At 35.3% G+C, this 25,168-nt stretch overlaps 1 protein-coding gene across 4 annotated transcripts in view; it reads right to left on the bottom strand.

The window, feature by feature from the left end:
- Positions 1-25,168, bottom strand: part of CNTLN (centlein) — a 369,700-nt gene that overhangs the window by 246,617 nt on the left and 97,915 nt on the right. For all 4 annotated transcript variants that reach the window (XM_030817536.1, XM_030817587.1, XM_030817638.1 and 1 more), the window contains exons 4-5: positions 17,488-17,622; positions 16,692-16,871 (exon numbers count right to left, since the gene is read on the bottom strand). In XM_030817536.1, coding sequence (XP_030673396.1) covers positions 16,692-16,871; positions 17,488-17,622 — 315 coding nt within the window. The remainder of the gene's footprint in view (positions 1-16,691; positions 16,872-17,487; positions 17,623-25,168) is intronic.

Genomic DNA, 25,168 nt, shown 5'->3' with positions numbered 1-25,168 from the left:
GTCAACAGGGGACTAGTAACTAGAATCTACAAGGAACTCAAAGAAAACAGTTTTTAAAAAATCACATTTTAACATGTGCAAAAATGGACATTTCTCAAAAGAAGATATACACATGGCCAACAGGTATATGAAAAATGCTCAGCATCATTAATCATCAGGAAAATGCAAATCAAAACCATAATGAGACGTCACATCATCCTAGTTCAAATGACTGTTATTAAAGGGACAGAAAATAACAGATGTGAGGATGCAACAGTGTATATAACAGAACTTTTATACACTGTTGGTGAAAATGAAAATTAGTGTAACAACTAAGAAAAACAGTACGGAAATTTCTCAAAAAAACAAACAGAACTACCATACAATCCCGCAATCCCACTACTGGGTATCTATCCAAAGGAAAATAAATCAGTATATCAAAGAGATAGGTGGCTGCAACTGAACATTTATTGTGGCATTATTCATAATAGCAAAGATATGGCATCAACCTAAGTATCCACAAACAAACCAAACAAATGCATAAAGAAAATGTGGTGTATATATAAAAATGGAATACTACTTAGACATAAAAAAGAATGAAATCATACCATTTGAAGTAGCATGGATGGAACTGAAGGTCATTACATTAAATAAGTCAGGCAGAGAAAGACAAATACTGCATATTTTTACTCACATCTGTAAGCTAAAAACCTTATCTCATGGTGATTGAGAATACAGTGATAGATACCATATACTGGGAAGGGAAAGTGGGAGAGTGGGGATGTATAAAGGTTGGTTATTGGAACTAATATGCAGTTAGATGGAAGAAATAAGTTCTAGTGTTTGATAGCACACTCAAGTTCCTATACTTGGGAACAATGTCACGTATATTTCAAAGCAACTGAAAGAGACTATAAATGATACTAACACATAAAACTGATAAAAACTCAAGGTGACGGAGACCCCAAATACCCTGACTTCATCATTACAAATTACATGTATGTAACAAACACTCACATAAAGCCCATAAATAGGTAGATTATTACATATCAATGAAAGGGAAAAAAAGGAACAAAATACACACCCAAAAGTAATTCTGGAGCTGAAAAATACAACTGAAATAAAATATTCACTAGAGGGTTCAGCAGCAGATTTCAGCACAAAAAGTAATTAGATAACTAGAAGATAAAACAATTAAAATCATTGAGTCTGAAGAGCATAAAGAGAGAAAAAAGAAAAAAAGTGATCAGTGGGACACCACCAAGCAGACCAACATACATATTATGGGAATCTCAACAGGAGAAGGGACCAAGAAAATGGTAGAAATACTATTTGAATAAATGATGGCCCAAAACTTCCAAAATGTGATGAAAGATATGAATCTACAAATCCGAAAACCTCAATAAACTCCAAGTAAGATCAACAAAATAGACTCATGTTGAGATACATTATAGTCAAACTCGTGAAATTCAGCCTACAAAAAAGAGACAATCTTCAAAGTAGCAAGAAAGAAGTGACTCATCACATACATGGGATCCTTAATGAGAGTAAAAGCTGATTTCTTGCCAGAAACCATGAAGTACACAGGCACTGAGATAACATATTTAATGTAATAAGGAAAAAACAAATATTAACCTTGAATCTTCTATCCAGCAAAAACTGTCCTTAAAAAGGATGAAATTAAGACATTTACAAATAAAAATTGAGAGAAGTCATTACCACTTCACCTGCACTACAAGCAATGCAAAATGGAATCCTTCAGATTGAAATGAAAGGATGAAAGGCAGTAACTCAAATCCATATGAAGAAATAAAGACTTCTAGTAAAGGTAAATAGGTGAGCAAATGTAAAAGCCAGTATTTCCTATTTGGCTTCTAATTATCCTTTTTATTTCCTATATGATTTCAAAAACAAACACATAAAAACTATATAAACTACATAAAAACTATATAAATAATGTATAAACTTTTTATACATTAAGTACACATGTATAAGATATAATTTGTGATAACAATAACATAAAATGGATGGACAAAGCTGTAGAGGAGAAGAGTTTTGTATACTATCAAAAACACTTTGTATCAATTCAAATGTTATTGCTATAAATTTAGAAAGATGTGCAATCTACATGGTAAGCACAAAGAAATTATCAATAACATATACACTAAACAAATAAAATCGAAATGCGTCACTAGAAAAAAATCAACTAAGGAAAGCAATAATGGAGGAAATGAGAGACATAAAAAGCTGTAAAAAGAAAAAATGGCAGAAGTTAGTTCTTCCTCATTAATAATTTCTCTAAATATAAATGAATTAAATTCTCCAGTCAGAAAAAAAGTGATTGGCATAAGGTATAAAGAAAACATTCTACAACGACATGTTATCTACAAAAGACTCACTTTAAATCCAAAGGTACAAACAAGTTAAAAGGAACATGATAGAAAAAGATATTCCATGCAAATAGTAACCAGAAGAGAGCTGGGGTAGACAGAGTCATATCAGAAAGAAGAGACTTTAAGGCAAAAATGGTTACAAAAGACAAAGGATCTAATAATCAACTTATTGAGAAGTTATAACAATAATAAACATGTAGGCACCAAACAACAGAGCCCCAAAATATAGACAGCAAACAATTAAAGAATTGATAAACAGAAAAATTTACAATAATAGTTGAAAATTCAATATTCCACATTAAATAATTGAAAAAGCATCTACATGGAAGGTTATTAAGGATAAAGATGGCTTAAACAACATTACATACTAGATACACCTAGAAGGCATATACGAAATACTGTATCCCAAAACAGCTGAATAAACATGCTACTCAAGTACATATGAAACATTCACCAGGACACACCATAAGTTAAGCCATAAAATAACAGACAAAAAATTTTAAAACAGTAATATAACACAAAGGATCTTCTCTAAATAAAATGGAATGAAGCTAGAAATCCACAGCAGAAGGAAAAAAGGAAAATACACAAGTATGCGGAAATTTAAAAACACACTCAGCTGGATGTGGCAGCTCATGCCTGTAATCCCAGCACTTTGGGGGACTGAAGAAGGCAGATCATGAGGTCAGAAGATCAAGATCATCCTGGCTAACCTGGTGAAACCCCGTCTCTACTAAAAATACGAAAAAATTAGCCCGGCATGGTGGCAGGCACCTATAGTCCCAGCTACTCAGGAGGCTGAAGAAGGAGAATGGTGTGAACCTGGGAGGTAGAGCTTGCAGTGAGCCAAGATCGCACCACTGCACTCCAGCCTGGGTGACAGAGCAAGACTCCATCTCAAAAACAAAACAAAACAAAACAAAAAAAACACTCAAAGAACCAATGGATCAAAGAAGAAATCACAAGGGAATTAGAAAATATTTAGAGATGAAATTAAAGAAACACAACACAACAAAACTATAGCATGTAGCAAATGCAGTTGCTCAGAAGGAAATTTATAGCCATAAGCCTTTACGTTTTAAAAAGATGTATCTCGTTAATATCCTAAGTTTGTATCTTGAGAACCTAGTAACTTAAGAACCTAGAAACAGAATAGCAAACTAAACTCAAAGATAGAAGAAAATAAATAATAAATATTAGAGTTGAAATTTTAAAAGGAGAAGGGATGGAAAAACAATTGAGAATCAAAGCAGAAGTTTATTTCCTTAAAAGAATGTTCAATTTTGCAAACCCTTAGCTAGACTACTAAAGAAAAAAAAAGATGCAAATAACTAAAATCCAAAATGACATAGAACACTACTATTAACTATTTAAAAAAAAGATTATAAGATAATAAAAAGAATTATTAGATATATTACAATGAATCCATCTGATTCTGGGCTTTTCTTTGCAGACTCTTTGTTACTGATTCAATCTTGCTACTCATTACTGGTCCGTTCAGGTTTGCATGATGCTAAATACCTTATAAAATGGATTATTAGATAGTTAGAGTAAGTATTAATAAGGAAGCTGCCATTTTATTATTTTTTCTTTATATATATAAAACAGCATTTTTGTCCTTCATTTCTTCTATTATTGATTTTCTTAGTTGATTTTTTATAGTGACATATTTTGATTCCATTTGTTTGGTATATATTCTATATTTATATAATAAATTATTAAATATAATATAATTATAAATAAAATATAGTTATAAATAAAATAATATTTATAAATTATAAACAATTTTCCATCAAATTAAATAATTTAGATAAAATGGACAAATTGCAAGAAACACCTGGATTACCTAAACTGACTCAAGAAAGGTCTTAACCAATATAACAAATGAAGAGACTGAATCAATTATCAAAACCTCCCAACAAAGAAAAATTCAGGGACAGGTAGCTTCACTGGTGAATTCTACCCAACATCTGAAAAAGAATACCAAACCCTCTAAAACTGTTATAACAACTAGAAGAGGATGTAAATACATCCTAACTCATTCTGTAAGGACAACATAATCCTGATACCAAAGCAAGTGTAAAATAAAGGTATCTCAATAATGTAAGGTTGGTTTAACATCAAAAAAATCAATTAGTAGAATACACCACACCAGTACAGTGAAAGACAAGGCTGGGTGCAGTGGCTCACGCCTATGTAATCCCAACATTTTGAGAGGTTGAGGCAGGTGAATCGCTTTGAGCTAAGGAGTTCGAGACCAGCCAAAGCAACATGGCAAAACCCTGTCTCTACAAATAATTAGCCAGGCATGGTGGCTGACGCCTGTAGTCCCAGCTGCTTCCAAGGTTGAGGTTGGAGGATTGTTTGAGCCTGGGAAGCAGAGGTTGCAGTGAGCTGAGTCATCCCGCCACACTCTAGCCTGGGTGACAGAGTGAGACCCTGACTCAAAAAAAAAAAGAAAAAAGAAAGAAAGAACAGAGAAACCACATGATCATTTCAATAGACGCAAAAAAAAAAAAAGAAAAAAAAGTAAAAGTATTTGGCAAAATCCAATATTCCCTTCATAATGAAAAACACCTGATGGGAGAAAGTGGCACAAGATGGCTAAATAGACGCCTCAAGCAATCATCCTCCATGCACAAACACCATATTGAACAACTATCCACACACAAAAAAGTACCTTCTTAAGAACCAAAACTCAGGTGAGCAATCACAGTACCCGGGTTTAACATCATATTAAAGAAAGAGGCACTAAAGAAGGAAAGACAGACAGTCTCAAGTAACACACACAACCCCTTCCCTATCCCCCAACGGTAGCTACATGCTGCAGCGACAGAAATTGTGTTCTTGGGAGAGGCAGAGCACAGGGACTGTGGAACTTTGCACTACAACTCAGTGCTACTCTGTCATAGTAGAAAGCAACATGGGGCAGAACTCAGCTGGCACCATGGAGGGAACATGTAGACCAGCCCTAGCCAGAAGCAAATCTCCCAACCCAGCAGTTGGAATCTGAGTTCAGGCAAGCCCTGTCACAATGAGCTAAGGTGATCTGAGGTCCTAAATAAACTTGAAAGGCAGTCTAGGCCACAAGGATTGCAATTCCCAGGCAGTCTTGGTGGTGTGCTAGACTCAGAGCCAGTGGACGTGAGGTGCATACCACCCAGGGCAGCACAGGGAATACTTGTATCACCCATCATCTAAGCAAAGGCAGTGCAGCTCACAGCTCCAGGAGAGACTCGTACCTTCTGCTAGAGGAGAGGAGAGAATTAAGAGGACTTAGTCTTGCAACTTAGACACCAGCTGAGCCAAATTACAATAAGGCACCAGGGAGAGCCCTGAGGCACCTATTCCAGGACCTAGCTCCTGAAGAACATTTCTAACCATGCCCTGGACCAGAAAAAAACACACTCCTCTGAGGGAAAGACCTGGTCCCAACAGGATTCATCTCCTGCTGACTAAAGAGCCCTTGGGTGATGGATGTGTGGAGAGACTTCTCGGCTTGAAGAAAGGGGAGAGAAGAGTGGGAAGGACTTTGTATTGATTCTTGGTTGCCAGCTCAACCATAATGGAATAGAGGACCATGTAGATTCCTACTTTTCCCAACTCCAGGCCCTGACTCCCGGATGGCTTCTCTACACGTGGCCAGGGCAAACTTGCCATACTGAAGGGAAGGACACATGTCTGGCTGGATTAACGAATTGCTGATTGTGGAGTCCTTAGTCCTTGAATAAACACAGGCAATAACCACACCATGGTATCCATGGGCCTTGGTGAGAACCAGTGCTGCACTAGCTTCAGGTATGACCCAGATCCTTTCCAATGTTGGTGGTCACAGGGGTGCTTGTGTAACCCATCCACTAAATCCAGGCAGCTCATATAGAGAAAGATTCCATTTGTTTCAGGGAAAGTAAGGGAAGGGAACAAGAGTCTCTGCCCAGTAATCCAGGAAATTCTCCTGGATATCACACAAGACCACCAAGGCAGTATTTCTATGAGTCTACAAGAGGCACAGTGTTAGGGGCTTACGGTGCCCTCTAATGCAGATAAGGCTACAATGACCAAAGACATAGATCACAACATCCAAGTCCCTTCAAATACTAGGAAAGCCCTCCTGAGAAAGATGAGTACGAACAATCCTAGACTGTAAAGAATGCAATAGATACCTAACTCTTCAATGCCTGGATACCGATGAATATCCAAAAGCATCAAACCATTCAAGAAAACATGACCTCACCAAATGAACTAAATGAATAACCAAGGGCAAATCGTGGAGAGACACAGATATGTGATCTTTCAGACAGATAATTCAAAATAGCTACTTTGAGGAAGTGCAGTCAAGATAACACAGATAAGGAATTCAGAATCCTACAGATATATTTTTAAAAGAAATTATCGGCCGGGCACGGTGGCTCACGCTTGTAATCCCAGCACTTTGGGAGGCCGAGGCGGGCGGATCACGAGGTCAGGAGATCGAGACCACGGTGAAACCCCGTCTCTACTAAAAATACAAAAAAAAATTAGCCGGGCGTGGTGGCGGGCGCCTGTAGTCCCAGCTACTCGGAGAGGCTGAGGCAGGAGAATGGTATGAACCCGGGAGGCGGAGCTTGCAGTGAGCTGAGATCGCGCCACTGCACTCCAGCCTGGGCGACAGAGCGAGACTCCGTCTCAAAAACAAACAAAAAAAAAGAAATTGAAGTTATTAAAAAGAATAAAGCAGAAATTCTGGAACTGAAAAATGTAACTGACATATTAAAGAATGCATCAGTCTCTTAAAAGCAGAAATTATCATGCAGAAGAACTAGTTAGATTGAAGACGGGTTGTTTGAAAATACATAGTTAGAGGAGACAAAACAAAAATGAGTAAAAAGAATGAAGCACACACACAAGATTGAGAAAATAAAGTGAAAAGGGCAAATCTAAGAATTACTTGCCTAAAAGAGAGGTACAGAGAGGTCACACTAGAAAATATATTCAAAGGGATAATATCAGAGAACATCCCAAACCTAGGGAAAGATATCAATATCCAAGAACAAAAAGGTTATAGACCATGAAGTAGATGTAATCCAAAGAAAACTACCTCAAGGTATTTAATAATCAAAATCCCAAAGTCCAAGGACAAAGAAAGGATACTAAAAGCAGAAAAAAAAAAAAAAAAAAAACACAAATAACATACAATGGACCTCTAACACATCTGGCAGCAGATTGCACAGTGGAAACTTTACAGGCCAGGAGAGAGTGTCATGACATATTTAAAGTGCTGAAGGAAAAAAAAAAAAAAACTTTTAACATAGAATAGTATATCCATCAAAAATATCCTTCAAACAAAGACTTTCCCAGACAAACAAAAGCTGAGGGATTACATCAACACCAAATCTGTCCTACAAGGAACACTAAAAAAATTCTTCAATTTGAAAGAAAATAAAAAACAACATTAATAAGCAATAAGAAGTCATACAAAGGAACAAAGCTCACTGGCAATAGTAAGTATATAGATAAATACAGAGTATTATAAAAGTGTAATTGTAGTGTAAACTCATATCTTGAGTAAAAGCAACAAAAGGTAAATCTATCAAAATAACCGTGACAACTTTCAAGACATAATACAGTAGAATAAGATATAAATAAAAAGAACAAAATGTTACAAAACAGGATGAAGATTAGAGTTTATATTAGTTTTATCTTTGAATGTTTGTTAAATTGTATATGCAATCAGTGTTAAGATGTAATCAGTTTAAAATAATGGGTGATAAAACAGTACATGCAAGCCTCATGGTAACCTCAAGTAAAGACACATACAATAGATACAAAAAAAAAAAAAAAAGAAGAAATTAAATCATACCACCAGAGAAAATCACCTTTACTAAAAGAAAAATAGAAGAAAGAAAACATGGAAGAGAAGACCACAAAACAACCAGGAAGCAAAAAATAAATGGGAGGAGTAAGTCTTTACTTATCAATAATAATGCTACAGGTAAATGAAACAAATGCTCACTAATAATGCAAAAGGTAAATGGAACAAACTCTCCCCGTATATATATTTTTAAAAAGCAAGACTCAATGATCTGTTGCCTACAAGAAACTTCAGGGGACCAGGCATGGTGGTGCATACCTATAACCCCAGCACTTTGGAAGGCAGAGGCAGGAGGGTCACTTGAGCCCAGGAGTTTGAGAACAGTCTGGGCAATAGAGCAAGACCTCATCTCTACAAAAAATTAAAAAGCAAAAAATTAGCCAGATGTGGTGGTATATGCCTGTAGTCTCAGCTACTCAAAAGGCTGAGGTGGGAGGATTGCTTGAGCCTAGGAGGTGGAGGCTGAAGTGAGCCATGATCGTGCCACTGCACTCCAGTCTGGGTGACAGAGCAAGATTGTGTGTCAAAAAAAAAAACAAAAAAAAAAACCTAACCTATAAAAATACACACAGATCGAAAATAAAAGGGTGAAGAAAATATTCCATGCAATTGAAAACCAAAAAGGAGCAGGAGTAGCTATACCTCCATCAGATAAAATAGATTTCAAGACAACAACTATAAAAAGAAATAAAGAAGATCATTATATAATGATAAAGAGGTCAATTCAGCAAAAGAATACAACAAATATAAATATATATGCACCCAACACCGGAGCATCAAGATATATAAAGAAAATATTATTATAGCTAAAGAGAGATAGGCCCCAATACAATAACAGCTGGAGGCTTCAATACCCCACTTTCAGCATTGGATAGGTAATCCAGACCAAAAATCAACAAAGAAACAACAGACTCATCTGCACTACAGAACAAATGTACCTAATAGATATTTACACCATATTTCCTCCAGTGACTGCGAAATACACATTCCTCTCCTTAGCATGTAGCTCATTCTCAAGGATAGGCCGTATGTTCACCATAAAACAAGTGTTAACAATTCAAAAAACTAAAATTATACCAAGCATCTTCTCTGACCACAGTGGAATAAAACTAGAAATAAGTAACAAGAAAAATTTTGGAAATGACACATCACATGGAAATTAAACAATATGCTCCTGAATAACCAGTAGGTCAATGAAGAAATTAAGAAGAAAGCTGAAAAATTCCCAGAAGCAAATGATAATGGAAACACACCATACCAAAACCTATGGGCTACAGTGAAAGTAGTACTAAAAGCAAATTTTATGTGTAAGAATCTACATCAAAAAAGCACCTAACAAATAAACAACCTAACAACGCATCCTAAAGAACTAGAAAAGCAAGAACAAACAAAATGTAAAATTAGAAGAAAAGAAATAATAAAGATCAGAGCAGAAATCAATGAAATTGAAATACACAATACAAAAGAACAATGAAAAGAAACTCGGTTTTTTGAAAGATAAACTAAGTGGACAAAACATTAGCCAGATTAACGCAGAAAAAAAGAAACCCAAATAAACAAAATCAGAGATGAAAAAGCAGACATTACAACAGATACTGCAGAAATTTAAAGGATTATTAATGGCTACTATGAGCAACTATATGCTAATAAATTCAAAAATCTAGAATAGACAAATTCATAGACACATACAACCTACTAAGACAGAACCATGAATAAATCCAAAACCTGAACAGATCAATAACAAGTAATGAGATTGAAGCCTTATTAAAAAGTCTACCAGAAAAGACATCTCCCAGCTTCACCGTTGCATTCCACCAAACATTTAAATAAGAACTAACACCAATCCTGCTCAAACTATTCTGAAGAATAGAGAAGGGAATACTTCCAAACTCATTCTACAAGGCCAGTATTACCCTGATACTAAAGCCAGACAAAGACACAACAAAAAAAGGAAACTACAGGCCAATATTCCTGAAGAACACTGATACCAAAAATCCTCAATAAAATATTAGCACCAAATCAAAAACATCATTCATCATGACCAAGTGGAATTTACCTTAGGGATGCAAGGATGGTTTAATATATGCAAATCAATCATTGGGATACATCATGAGATACATCATATCAACAGAATGAAAGACAAAACCTGGCCAGGTGTGGTGGCTCACGCCTGTAATCCCAGCACTTTGGGAGGCTGAAGTGAGCAGATCACCTGAGGTCAGGAGTTTGAGACCAGCCTGGCCAACATGGCAAAACCCTGTCTCTATTAAAAATAGAAACATTAGCCAGGTGTGGTGGTGCATGCCTGTAATCCCAGTTACTCAGGAGACTGATGCAAGAATCACTTGAATCCAGGAGGTGGAGGTTGCAGTGAGCCAAGATCATGCCACTGCACTCCAGCCTGGGTGACACAGCGAGACTCCATCTCAAAGACAAAAGAAAAAAAAACACACCTGATCATTTCAATTGATGGTGAAAAAGCATTTGATAAAATTCAACACTGTGTCATGATAAAAATTCTCAAAAAAACTGGATATAGAAGGAACACACCTCAAAACAATAAAAGCCATAAATGACAGCCTGGAAGCTAGTATCACACTTAATGTGGAAAAGCTGAAAGCTTGATGCTAAAATCTGAAACATGACAAGAATATCCACTTTCACCACTGTTATTCAGCACAGTACTGGAAGCCCTAGAGCAATCAGACAAGAGAAAGAAAGGACATCCAAGTTGGAAAGGAAATAGTCAAATCATCCATCCAAGTTGGAAAGGAAATAGTCAAATCATCCTTGTTTGCCGATGATATAATCTTGTATTTGGAAAAACCTGAAGAGTCCACCAAAAACCTATTAGAAAGAATAAATAAATTCAGTAAAGTTGCATGATACAAAATTAACATACAAAAATCAGTATCATTGCTATAGGCCAACAGCAAACAATCTGAAAAAAATTAAGAAAGCAATCCTACTTATGATGGCTACAGATAAAATGATATACCTAGGAATTAACCAAAGTAGTTAAAGAGCTCTACAATGAAAACTATAAAACACTGATGAGAGAAATTAAAGATAGGATACAAAAAAAAATGGAAAGAAATACCTTGCTCACAGATTGGAAGAATCAATATTGTTAAAATGTCCATACTGCCTAAAGCCATCTACAGATTCTATGCAATCCCTATCAAAACACTAATGACATTCTTCACAGAATTTTTTTTAATCTGAAAATTACACGGACTCACAAAAGACCCAGAGTAGCCAAAGCTATCCCGAGCAAAAAGAACAAAACTGGAGGAATCACATTACCTGACTTCAAATTAGATTACATAGCTATAATAACCAAAATGACATGGTACTGTCATAAAAACAGACACATAGACCAATGGAGCAGAATAGAGAACTCAGAAATACAGTGATACATCTACAGTGAACTCACTGTTAACAAAAGTGCCAAGAAAATATGTTTGGGAAGACAGTGTCTTCAGTTAACTGTGCTGGGAAATGGATATACATATGCAGAAGAATGAAACTAGACCCCTATCTGTTGCCATGTACAAAATTCAAATCACAATGGATTAAAGACTTAAGTCACAGACCTCAAACTGTGAAGCTACTAAAAGAACACACTGCAGGCCGGGCGCCGTGGCTCATGCCTGTAATCCCAGCACTTTGGGAGGCCAAGGTGGGAGGATCACGAGGTCAGGAAATCGAGACCATCCTGGCTAATACGGTGAAACCCCGTCTCTACTAAAAATACAAAAAATTAGCCGGGCGTGGTACCGGGCACCTGTAGTCCCAGCTACTAGGGAGATTGAGGCATGAGAATGGCGTGAACCCGGGAGGCGGAGCTTGCAGTGAGCAGAGATCTTGCCACTGCACTCCAGCCTGGGCGACAGAGCGAGACTCCGCCTCAAAGGAAAAAAAAAAAAGAAAACATTGCAGGAACTCTACAGGACATTGGACTGGACAAAGATTTCTTGAGTAACACTCCACAGGGACAGGAAACCAAAGTAAAAATGTACACATGGGATCATATCAACTTAAAAAGCTTCTGCACAGCAAAGAAGGCAATCAACAAAGTGAACAGAATGGGACAATATGTGCAAACTATCCATCTGACAAAGGACTAATAACCAGAATATATAAGGAGCTCAAACAACTCTATGTGAAAAAAAAATCTAATTATCTGATTTTAAAAGGGACAAAAGATGTGAATACACATTTCTCAAAAGACAAACAAATGGCAAATAGGTATTTGAAAAGACATGGATATCCACTCTTTCTCTATTTAACACTATACCAGGGTTTCCAGCAGGGAAGTATGAAATAAAATGAAATTAAAAGCACTCAGCTTAGAAAGGAAGAAGTGAAACTATGTCTACTTGCAGCTGTCATGATATGATACGTAGAAAGTCTTAAGGAATTTACTAAAAAAAAAAAATCAGAATTAGTTAACCTATTCAGAAAGGTTGCAGGATACAAGATCAGTATACAAAACTCAATTGTGTATCTATACATTATAAATGAATGATCTGAAGAGAAAATTTAAAACAGTTCTGATTACAATAGCATCAAAAATAATAAAATATTCAGGAATACATTTACCCAAAGAAGTGCAAATGTATACCCTGAAAGCTACAAAACAACTGAAAAAATTGAAGAAGACCAAAATAAATGGAAAACATCACGTTGATGGATCAGAAGATTCTTAATATTTTTGAGATGATAATACTCCCCAAACTGATCTACTGATTCAAGGCAATCTCTATTAAACTCTCTGATGGCCTTTTTGGCCAGAAGAAAAAAGATAATTCTAAAATTCATATGAAAATATAACAGACCCAGAATAGCTAATCTAGAAAAATAAAAAATATGGAGGACACATATACCCCAATTTCAAAACTTGCTACAAATCTGCAACAACCAAGAGAATGTGGCATAGGCAGGAGGACAGATGTATACATCAAATAAACAGAACTGAGGTCCAAAAATGAACCCTTATATTTACAGTCAACTGATATTCAATAATGGTATCAAGACAATTCAGTGGAGAAAAAAGAATTTTCTTCAACAAATGGTGCTGAAACAACTAAATAACACATACAAAAGCATGACGTTAGGCCTGTATCTCATACCATATTCAAAAGTTAACTCAAAATGTATCAAATAATTAAATGTAAGACATAAAACTATAAAACTCCTAGAACAAAACAAAGGCGTCAACTTTCATGACCTTGGATTAGCAATGGTTTTAGATATGACATCAAAAGCATGGGTAACACCAAAAAAAGTAGATAAATAAAATATTATCAAAATTAAAACCTGGTATTTTTAAGAATACCATCAAGAGAGTAAAAAGTAACAAAGAATTTAAGAAAAAATAGTTTCAATGTATATATCCTGATAAAGAACGTGGATCCAGTATGTACACAAAAGATCTGAATAGACATTTCTCCAAAGATAGTAATACATGAAAAGATGCTCACCATCATTTGCCATCAGGAAAACGCAAATCAAAACCACAATGATTCGAGACCTGCCTGGCCAACATGGCAAAACCCCATCTCTACTAAAAACACACAAATTATCTGCATGTGGTGGCACGCGCCTGTAGTAATTTGTCTCTTCTCGGGAGGAGAATAGCTTGAACCCAGGAAGGCAGAGGTTGCAGTGAGCCGAGATCACGCCACTGTATTCCAGCCTGAGCAACAGAGCAAGACTCTGTCTCAAACAAACGAACAAACAAAAAACCATAATGAGATATCACTTCACATTCCTGAGGTGGCTTTAACAAAAAGGGCAAACAATTACAAGTGTTGACGAGAACATCGAAAAATCAAAACCCTCAGTGTCTGAATGTAAACTGGCGCAGCTGCTTTGGAAAATAGTCTGGCAGTTCCTCAAAAGCTTAAAAACAGTTACCATATGACCCAATAATCTCACTCCTAAGTATATACCCAAGAGAAATGAAAATATATGTACATGTAGGAAACAAAAAGTAGTATCTTTTCCTTACCCATGGCAAGGTTCATGGCTGACATCCTGGTAATAACAGACAAATTACTTAGAGAAAAATATAACATTTATTTAACCAAAGTTTTACATGACACAGTAGATGTCGGAAATGAAGACCCGAAGACCCAGGGAAAACTCTATTTTTATAGACAGTCATGCAAAACTGTGACTGGAGGACAAAGGCATATGATCCTGTGGTAAAATAAACTTATTAGAAAGGACTGTTTGTTGAGATTCTTCTTGGACTCTAGGTACAAGACAGAACCTCTCTGAATGAGGGTCATAAGATCTACTTTCCAGGAAGGTAGCTATGAGAACTCTTTTACGACCATGCTTCATGGGAGAAAGCTGGGTGAAGATCAGTGAACAATCTTGCTGCTTCCGTGGGTATTGAGTAAATGATGTGGACCATCACATCCAAAAATAAATTATAAATAGATTCAAGACTTTAGGGTGGGGAAAACTTTGTCATATAAAACCTTTAAACATTTGAGAAGAAAATAATAAAATGACTACCAAAATTCACAAACTTTTGAAATTCCAGTTTTCTTTATTCAAGGTTTGTAGAACAGAAGGTATTTATAAGATACAAAGTATTAGTATCCAAAATAAATAATGAATGCCCAAAAAGCAATAAGAAAAAGACAATAACCCCACGAGAAAAAAATGTAACACAACTACAAGTCATAGCAAATTCCAGAACTGATTATTCAAATAGAATAAATAAGGAAATAAAAATTATCACCAAATAATCACGTAGCTGTGAATTAACACAAGTACTGATTTACCCTTATCACACTTCCAATTTGTTTAACGCTTGCACAGAAGCAGAAACTGATATAAAAATTAAGAAAATAGGCCGGGTGCGGTGGCTCACCCTTGTAATCCCAGCACTTTGGGAGGCCGAGGCGGGCGGATCACGAGGTCAGGAGATCGAGACCACGGTGAAACCCCGTCTCTACTAAAAATACAAAAAAATTAGCCGGGCGTTGTGGCGGGCGCCTGTAGTCCCAGCTACTCGGAGAGGCTGAGGCAGAAGAATGGCGTGAACCCGAGGCGGAGCTTGCAGTGAGCCAAGATTGCGCCACTGCACTCCAGCCTGGGTGACAGAGCAAGACTCCGTCTCAAAAAAAAAAAAAAAAAAATTAAGAAAATAAATCCACCAGAATTCAGTTCTCTCAATGGCTCAGTCACCCCATGATTGTGCACTAATAGAAATATTTCCATAAATAATCTACAACAGGTTTATACATCGAGAAAGATATATCCTTCTCCTCTAACTTAAATATTCTTGCACACATGCATATACGCACTCATACATCCATACATATTACCATTGTCCCTCAGTATTCCTGGAGGATTGAATCCAGGGCTCTCCAGATACCAAAATCCATGGATGCTTTAAGTCTCTTATATAAAATGGCATAGTATTTGCGAATACCCTACACCCGTTCCCATATACTTTAAATCATGTCTAGATTACTTAAAATACTGAATACAATGTAAACAGTTGTTATACTGCATCTTTTACTTGTATTGCTTTTATTATTGTATTGTTACTTTTAATTGTGTTGTTTTTTTTTTTTTCTGAATAGCTTGATCCACTGATGCAGAACCTGCAGATACATGTGGTCAACTGCTTATAACTGTTGAATAGCCGTGTGTGTGCGTGTGTGTGTGTGTGTGTGTGTGTGTGTGTGTTTCTTTTTAGGGGCATATACATGGAGAGACCACCATATTTACTAGTACTAAAATCTGTGTCTGCCCTTTTCGACAAAATCTATAGTTAAAAAAATATATAATTTAATAAGAAAAGAAATTAGCAAAAACCTCTAAAGACAAAGAGAATGCCATAAAAAAGTATTATTTTGAAAAATACTAATAAAATTGTAAGAAACCACTGCCTCACTTGGTTAGCCTTTAAAAAAGGGTATATGATTATAAAGATTGATTGTAACTTTTATCTTCTATAAAAATAAAATTTTCCCATAAATAAGGCCCTTTAAAGTCAAAGAAAGCACCACCATAGAACCACATATTTGTATTGTTTAACTGCTTAGTATTTTTTACACTTCATATTTTAAAGGATCTAGAAAATAGTCTTAAAAACTATATTGCAATAAATTATAGCTATCTTTGTAAGCTTAAGCCTTGAGTGCAAAAGTTAAAACTGATGATTCTAAATATGTTATTTGAAAACACATTTTATTTCAAAATGCAATAGCCTTTATTTTTTAATGATTACATTTTAGGATAACCATTTGAAGTCAGTTTCCTGCTTTGCAACATCAATTTTTAAAAAGCTATGGGTCTTAAGTGAAAGAATATAAATTAATGCTAGTCCCCACTGGTGAATATGAATATATAACTTATTAAAGAAAATAACATGCATTAAACTTCCTAGAAGAAGTTAGATCCAAAAGAGGAGTATGGATTCCATTCCTATTGTATACCTTTATTTTTGCGTCAGTGCTATATTTTTCTTTTCTCAAATGTGCTTCCTGCTTCCTCAGTTTCTCCAGGTCATTTAGCAGGTCAGTGCAGCAGGTACTTAATTTCTTGTTTTCCTCCTCCAGATTTTTTATAACTAGTCTGTTTTGCTCTTCTTTGTTCTGTACACACTCCTTAGTGTCCTGTAGAACAGTACCACAAGGGCAAATAAACAAAACAAAACAAAACAAAAAACCCAAAAAATGGTGAGAACTAATCAGCAAATACAAACTGTGCAGTTTTACCCTCACAGAAGATTCTTCTATATTTGATAGCCAAGGTCACCTGTGTACTTTTATTGGCCTCTTTTCATGCAGGTGGATGGGTCATATTTTTTCACTGGATGACAGCTTTGATGAGTACACATTTGCAAAGAGCCCATTAATTGATCAAGCTGCCTTTGATGCTGTCCCCAGCTATTTTTGAGACCCATACAGACATATCCTCCCAGACCTGGGTTTTATCAATTAATAATGCCAGTCCCATCAGAATCTAATTACAAGAAGCCACATATTCACACTCCTACTTTCTTAGCTCCATTTCCATCATTAACTATTTATCTAAAAGTTATAAAGCTTGGAGTTCTGGCTTTAAAGCATCCTTATCAGAGTTTTTGCATGTGAGAAAACTGTATGGTACAGGAGGGCCTAAGGCAATTTTTCCTCCGAACCTGTCACTTTCTGTGCCACAAAGGCTAACAAAGCTTAAAGCAGAACTTCAAAGCAACAGTCCCACAAAACTATGTACAAGTCAACACACCTTAATTTCTTGACTTTTATCTTTAAATTTCTTCTCCAAGTCACTGAATTCTTTCCTTAAGAAAGTATTTTCTTCATCTACTGCAATTTTCCGTTTTACAAGGTCATTTATTTCCTGTTTCAGTACTGATTCTCTCTGTGGAAAAAATTTAAATTACTGGTGAGCTTTTATTTCTAAAAAAAAAAACAATATTTTATTTTAAAGGTTTTACATTTTGATTTGCTAATGTTATGATTAACTAGCTTTCATAATAATGTCTGTCACCACAATTCTCATCTCCTGTAACATGCCCATGAATTTTTAACTAAAATGTGCAAGTACAGGGCCTATTTATGTTGAAGAACACATAAAAACTGGACACTAAATATTAAATCACACTCAGAAAGCAAATTTTCAGAATTTAGGTGTGTAACAAGAGAAAAACAAGATTTTACAAACCATTCTAATTAAAGAAAATATATTTATAGCTAACATAATTCCTTATTCTTTTATTTGAATGTCATTTAGAAGGAATTTTTCTGAAAAACTATGATTTTGTAAAAGCATAAATCACTTTAAAATTTTTAAAATGGCAAGTTTGTTTTAGTACTAATAATATCTTGCTCTGTAGACAGAATATTTAGAATGTTAAGGATGCCAAAATTTTTAACCGAACATTCTTCTCACCTGTGAGATACCTAAATTATACCTACGAGGTAGATGTACCCCAGACTCAATTTTTAGCTTTCCTCGTTTCTCTGTACATCTTTTCTCTCAGAAAATGTAGCGCCTCTCTTGGCTGCTTATCTTTCCTCTGTCTGAAAGACTATCTAATCTATAATCCAGCCCTCACCTTCCCAATCACCAATCTCATATTTCCAGCTATGCAAGACCTCCCCTTTTGGATTGTCTACTACCTCAAACTAACTTGCTAAAAATGAAATCCATATCCTGATACTATCTCTTTCCTAAACTTCAACTTTTATCAATCCATCCATTCTTTCAACTAGTATTTATTAAACACATAGTATCTAGCCTGACACAATTACTGGAAGCCTCCAAGTCAGACTCAATAACATCTTCTGTCTGTCAACCAAGAAAGAGAACCATCAGGATAGAAACACCTTTTTTTTTAAATAATACGCTCAGTTGACCTTTATTCCATTTCTGATCATTGGTGCTGATCCCTAAATATCAATTTATTTTATACTCTCATATTTCCTCCTTATCAAATTGTCTCCAAAGGACTTGGGAATAAACTGAAAATGAGAGGAAGATCCAGGATTATGATGAAAAGTGGATTTTTAGGAATAAAGTGAAAACATATCCAATATTCTATTTTATTTAGTTTTTTTTGAGAGACAGGGTCTCGCTCTGTCATGTCACGCACTCTGGAGTGCAGTGGCACAATCATGGCTCACTGCAGCCTCGAACTCCTGGACTCAAGGGATCCTCCCACCTCAGCTTCCCAAGTAGCAAGGACCATAGGTATGTGCCACCAATCCAGCTAATTTTTAATTTTCTTCGTAGAAATGAGGTCTCACTATGTTACCTTCTCAAACTCCTGGACTCAACCAATCTTCCCAGCTCGGCCCCGCTGAGATTACAGGTGTGAGCCACCGTGCCCAACCCCAATACTCTAATTTTTAAAAGTGTAATATTAATTATTGATTTTATTTTATAGTTAAAAAATAATTTAGACACTGAATACATACAAAAATAATCTGTGATCAATGTGTAAATAATTTTTAAAAAAAATAAGTAAAAGGAGTGGCCCTGTATGTACCAACATTCAGCTAGGAAACACAACTGTACCATTATCTTTGATATCTCATATATGACCCTTTATCCTCTAGTACCTCCTATTCCCTCCAAGGGTAAGCATTATCCTGAAACCCTGATTCTTATCTTTGCCTTGCTTTTCTTTATAGTTCAAAGACAGATATACGTCCCTATTTAATATGCTGTATAGTTTTGCTTACTTCTGAACTTAAATCATATTACACATATTATGTAGCTTGCTATTTTTGCTGAACATATGTTCCAAAATTTATTCATGATAATGAATGTAACTGTAGATCAATTCCTTGATGTACAGTATTAGTCCATCAGATAACTATGCTATATTTATCCATCTTTTATCAGTGTGTATTTCAGCTGTTTCCCATTTGAGGTAAAGGGGTATATAAACAATACTGCTATGAACAGTCTTCAGCATGACTGCAAATATTCATGACCAAGAATTTCTCTCAAGCAGTGTTTTTCAAACTACAGACTGCAATCTAGTAATGGGTCATTAAATCGATTTCGTTACAATAAGTGGCATTTTTTTAAACGGATTATAATACAATAGAATATGTCAAGGTAATAGGCACACATTCTTAGCAATGAAACTACGGTTATAGGAATAAACTTACAAAACAGACATGCTTCATAAATTATTTTCTAAATTTTTATCATGTTTAAGATTTTTATTGTATTTAAATATTAGTAAATTCACATTTGATATAAACATTTTCATATGTTTACCTTAATTATATGTAGTAAAAATAACTTATTATACAAAACTTTTATTTCATGTGTGTATAATGGGTCATGAAGTAAAATGTACTTCAGTGTGGGGATCATACTAACAAAAGTTTGAAGAACACTTCTCTGGATTATATCCACTTAGAGGTGAAATTGCTAAGTCAAAGACTATTTGCATTTCAAGAGTTTTCATTATTCTACCTCCCCACCAACACTTAACTCTCAGGGTTGGAAATTTTTTTTAATCCAGTAAGTACAAATAGCATCTCAGTTTTTAACTTTTCTATTTTAATTAGGCCATATCAAAATGTGCCTGACATCAATCAAATAACATAAAAATAGATGCATAAAAATGGCTCCTCCACAATTTACAATCAATTTTTCTATTCTCAGCTAAGTCTCATGCCCCTTTAAGACTCAACTTCCACCTCCTCAATAAAAGCTTCACTTACTATCCCAGTATTTTGTAATTCTTGCTATTTCTAAATTTTTGTATTATCTATATTATACATTTGATACACAACAAACTACCTAGTGTTGCTAATAATCTATCTACTCATAATATCTCCTAAACTAGACTGTTAAGTGTTTACAGATGAGATTGACACTAAATAATAAATTCAATAATATAAGCATTAAAACTGTTTGTAAAATACCCATAAGCCTATCTTTTGAAGGAGAAATCACAAAATTTGAGCATATCATGTCTATCTCTAGGAAGAACCAAATGACAAGTTTTAAAAAAGTTTTCCCATTAAAGTAAACTAAACTTAACAGGCACTGACAATATAAATGATAGCAATAGAGAGTCCTTTGATGAGAATTATTTAATAATTTAGATTTTGGCATTTGAGTGAACTTATAATAGTAATTCAAAAGGACAAACACAGACTCAATCTGTAAATTAAAAAGCATAATGAGATAAAAAAATTGGTTAACCAAAATTACTATATTCCGATAATTAGTTTAATATTAAATTGCATAATATAGTTTCTTATATCACAAAATCATTAAAGAAAATAAGTTAGACAAAGATGCTCTCCCAACACAAGAGCACTGATAATTAAACTCTAAAAGTGTAAAAGTTTGTATAAATCAACATATTTTCCTAATAAAATATACCCTCTATTAATAATGAAAGCACAGACATATACAGTTAAAGTTCATTTTAAAATTAAGCTTTATTAATATTTTTCAACAAACCTTTCTGAATAGAGGCAGGTAAATTCTTAATAGCCTGGCTTGAGTTAATATTAAAACAGCAAACAGAATTCAGAGGAACCATAAAGCAATAAGGGATGACAAGAGAGAGAATGTCTGGAACGAATAATTTATTACAGATAAGCCATGAAATGAATGAATAATTCAAATAATGGTCAACAGAAGTCTACTGAGTAACAAGAGAATAATAGTGAGTACGAAGCAGGGATAAAAATGGGTGGGGGTGGGGAAGGGGCATAAGGCCCAAACTCTATTAGGCAATACTCGAGCACAGTTAATTTATTATTTATACTGACCTGTTTTCAAAATGGACATGAAACTTTTAACAAAAAACAAAGCAGTAATTAAACCACAATAACTAAAGCAATGATAAGTGGAGAAAAAGGAAGGGATAAAAGAAGTAATTGCAATTATGAAACAAAACTTCTGAGCTTCCTAAAAGGTAAGGAAAAAATGAAATACAATGTTAAAGAGCAATTATCATCTAATTAAATACAATATACTAGGTTATCATAAGTCATGCTATCAAAGCACAATACTAGAAGGGAAATGTATTACATTATTTTATAACAGTGACAAAGCTAAAACATAGTTTTACCCAAAAAAAGGCAATTCTTTATACTAATAATTATTAGATTGCACTCTATGAAAGTTTTTCTGCAACCAGCTAAAAAAAAACTGTGTGTGTGTGTATAACTTTCTAGTAATTTCACTAGCTACAGAAGTAACAGTTAAATAAGCTAAAGGATTTGTCATTCTAATTCTTACTCTATCTCATAGCTATAAATCTTGAAAATTAGGAGCTATTTAATATTTTTCGGTGGAACAACAACAATTCAATGGACGGGGTTTCTGGTTTCCAGTCCGGCATGTAAGGAACTTGGCAGTCATCTTTCTCATTTACACAATAAGAAAAAAAGCTGAACAAACTGAAAATTAACAACTCTTTTCAGATCCATCAGAGAATTGAGACTATCCAGCAAACCAATGCTCCCAAAATTGAAGAGACAGACAGGAAAATAGAATAACAACTTAATGGAACAGACGCCCAGGAGAAAAAACTTCCACAGGAGCCAGCACCAGGGTGGAAAAACTTATTCTGTAATTAATGAATTATTGGAAGATCAATATGGACAAGTCTGAGAGTTTAAAACTCAAGGATGGCCCAGTCATGGTCCGGGGAAGGGGGCAAACAGCACTCAGAGGAACCAAAAAACAGTAAGAGGTGACACATTTTCCTAAGTTTAACCTACTGGACCCCTGTCATGTTGTCACAGGGAAGATCACACAATAATTCCTGCCTGTTTCCAGTAAGTGGAGGGAGAAAGTAACCATCTTTAAACACACTCAGAGTATTCTTTTCTTCTTACCAAGGCCTGCCATCAAGAAAAACTATTTTACCAGAGCCCAGACTCATGGGGTTTTACCTGAGCCTAACTAACCAACTTGGAGAAGGGAAATACCCAACTCTAGCACCTTCTAGACTTCCTGTCTCTCCTAAGGGGGTAAGGGGAGGGGGGAAACAAACAAACAAAAAACTAAGAAGCACTTTTGAAGGTCACAGTCCAGAAGCACAGCTCACCAAGACTGAAACCCAAACATAACACTACAGACCGCTTCCTCTCCTCCCCCAACACCCCACCACCACATCAATGGGGCTATTGTATAATTAATAGGTTTGACCAAACAAAGCAGTTTAAATAGCAACTATTAAATTAAATTGCCTCTGTAGGTAACTGTATGTAACCTAACAATATGTAAACACAACCCTACTTGAGAGTATATTTCTGTATAGTAGCCGAGTCTCAGCCAATCACAGCAGCCAAGCATTCAGCCAATCACAAGTGCAAATTGCCAAAACATGTCCAAAGAAGGCAAACACCAAACTGTAACCAATCTGGCTATTTCTGTGTGTCACTTCCATTGTCTGGCTGTACACAGTCCCAGCCCACACTGCGGAGCAGAGCTCTCTGAACCACTTTTGGTCCTGAGTGTTACCCTATTCATGAATGTTTTTTCTGCTTAATTAAACTCCATTGAATTTAATTTGTCTAAGGTTTTTCTTCTTAAGAAAACTGAATTATGCACATCAAGGATATTTGTAAAATATCTACAAAAATTCAAATAAAAGACACGGATACCAGAGTTTTGCCTCTAACTCATACCACGGCGTACAGTGGAGACAGCCTAATCTCTAGCCAGATAAACATAAAACCTATTTACCCCAGCTATTTTTACCCATTTGGTTAATTTTATATGTCAGTTTGGCTACACTAACCATGGTACACACGTTCTTATCTAACACCAGTCTAGATGTTATTGTGAAAGTATTCTTTAGATGTGGTTAACATTTAAATTAATGGACTTTGAGAAAAGCAGATTACCCTTCATAATGTGGGCTGGCCTCATCCAATCAGTTGAAGGCCCCAAGAAAATACTATGATCCCCAGAGGAGGAAGAAATTCTACCTCCAGGCTACCTTAGGATTTGCAATGTAACATAAACTGTTCCCTAGGTCTCCATTCTGTCGGGCTGCCCTGCAGAGTTACTTGCCAGCCCACGACTGCGTGAGCTATCACTTAAAATAAATCAGTCAATCAATCACTCCATCCCTCTATCTCCCCACCCCGTAATGTCACATTTCTTCATTCCTTTCCATTACTTTGTCAGAATTCAATGATCTCTTGAAATTTCATATGCCATCCCTCTTGTATTGCTTTCTAAAATTCATTTTAAAACTTCATGACTGCTAAATGTAATGTCTTTTTCAAAAACCCACTCCATTTTTTGTAGCATTTTACAACAATGACAATCTTTTGCTTCTTGAAACTCTTTTCTCAATTCATGAGATACTGCATTGTACTCTCTCCTTACTTCTATAAAATCTTTTCACCTCTTTCACTAAAATTTTTCCTTCCTCATTAAAAGTATCAGTAAATATCTTGTTCTCAAAATTCTCCCTGCTTTAAGTCTTCCCTCTAACTAAACTATTAAATACCCACCTCTCCAAGTCAAAACTCCCTCCCAAGTATCAGATTCATGCTTCCAACAGTTTGCTAAAAATCTCTAAATGGAATTCCTATCAGCATCTCAAACACAAACTTTCTAAGAGAAGCTCAAAACCTTACCTTCAAAACAATTTATATTTCCTGAAAATAAGCCTATTTTTGATAACAATGCCACTGTTCTCCTGGTTTCTCCAAGCTGAAAACCTAAGAGTCATTTTCAAAATTACTATCAAGTCCTTATGGTTCCATTTACATACCTTTAATTCCTGCCAGCCTAATAATTCAGGTCCATGTCAGTGGACCTGACTATGAAATAACTATTAATAATTAGATACTGGGTATACAGTCATCTGTATGAGACTAAAGAGTGGATGAGAGAGAAATAGACTCTGTCATCATAGAAACTACAAAGTAGTGTAGGAGAATATGGCAATTTCCACCTTACTTCTATACTCACCTAATCATCAAAGAGATTTAAAAAGCATTAAAGGCAAGAAATGTAACTCTGAACATTCTACAACACCATCACAGGATAATATATACATTTAATACAATATTTTGTTGAACCAAACTGAAAATACACCTTGTAGAAAGTTATAATCATCATTGCACAAAAATGAAATGATTAATCCTAAGAAATCTGGGTCCCTACAAAGCAAATAATTTCTATTATGAGAGTTTAATATGTTATATATAAGCTATGTGATTCCACTCAAAAGATAAATGATGAAATAATCCCTACTCAAGGATGCAGAAGTAGACAAAGAATTTAGCAAAGAAAAGGGGAAAATATATTTTCATTTACAAAAGGCAACGTTTTCTAAGGGTGTGCTATGGTTATCCAAAGCTGGTAAACCGAAGAGCATTCACTAAAGCATTGCAAACTTGATGCCTAAGGATACTAAAGATTTTCCTTCTCTAACAGAATAGAGGTGTAATTGAGG

This window comes from Nomascus leucogenys, chromosome 1a (genome assembly GCF_006542625.1).
Source record: "Nomascus leucogenys isolate Asia chromosome 1a, Asia_NLE_v1, whole genome shotgun sequence".
NCBI classification, from domain to species: Eukaryota; Metazoa; Chordata; class Mammalia; order Primates; family Hylobatidae; genus Nomascus; species Nomascus leucogenys.
The sequence above is the reverse complement of the archived record's forward strand: the minus strand, read 5'-3'. Positions and strand labels throughout refer to the sequence as shown.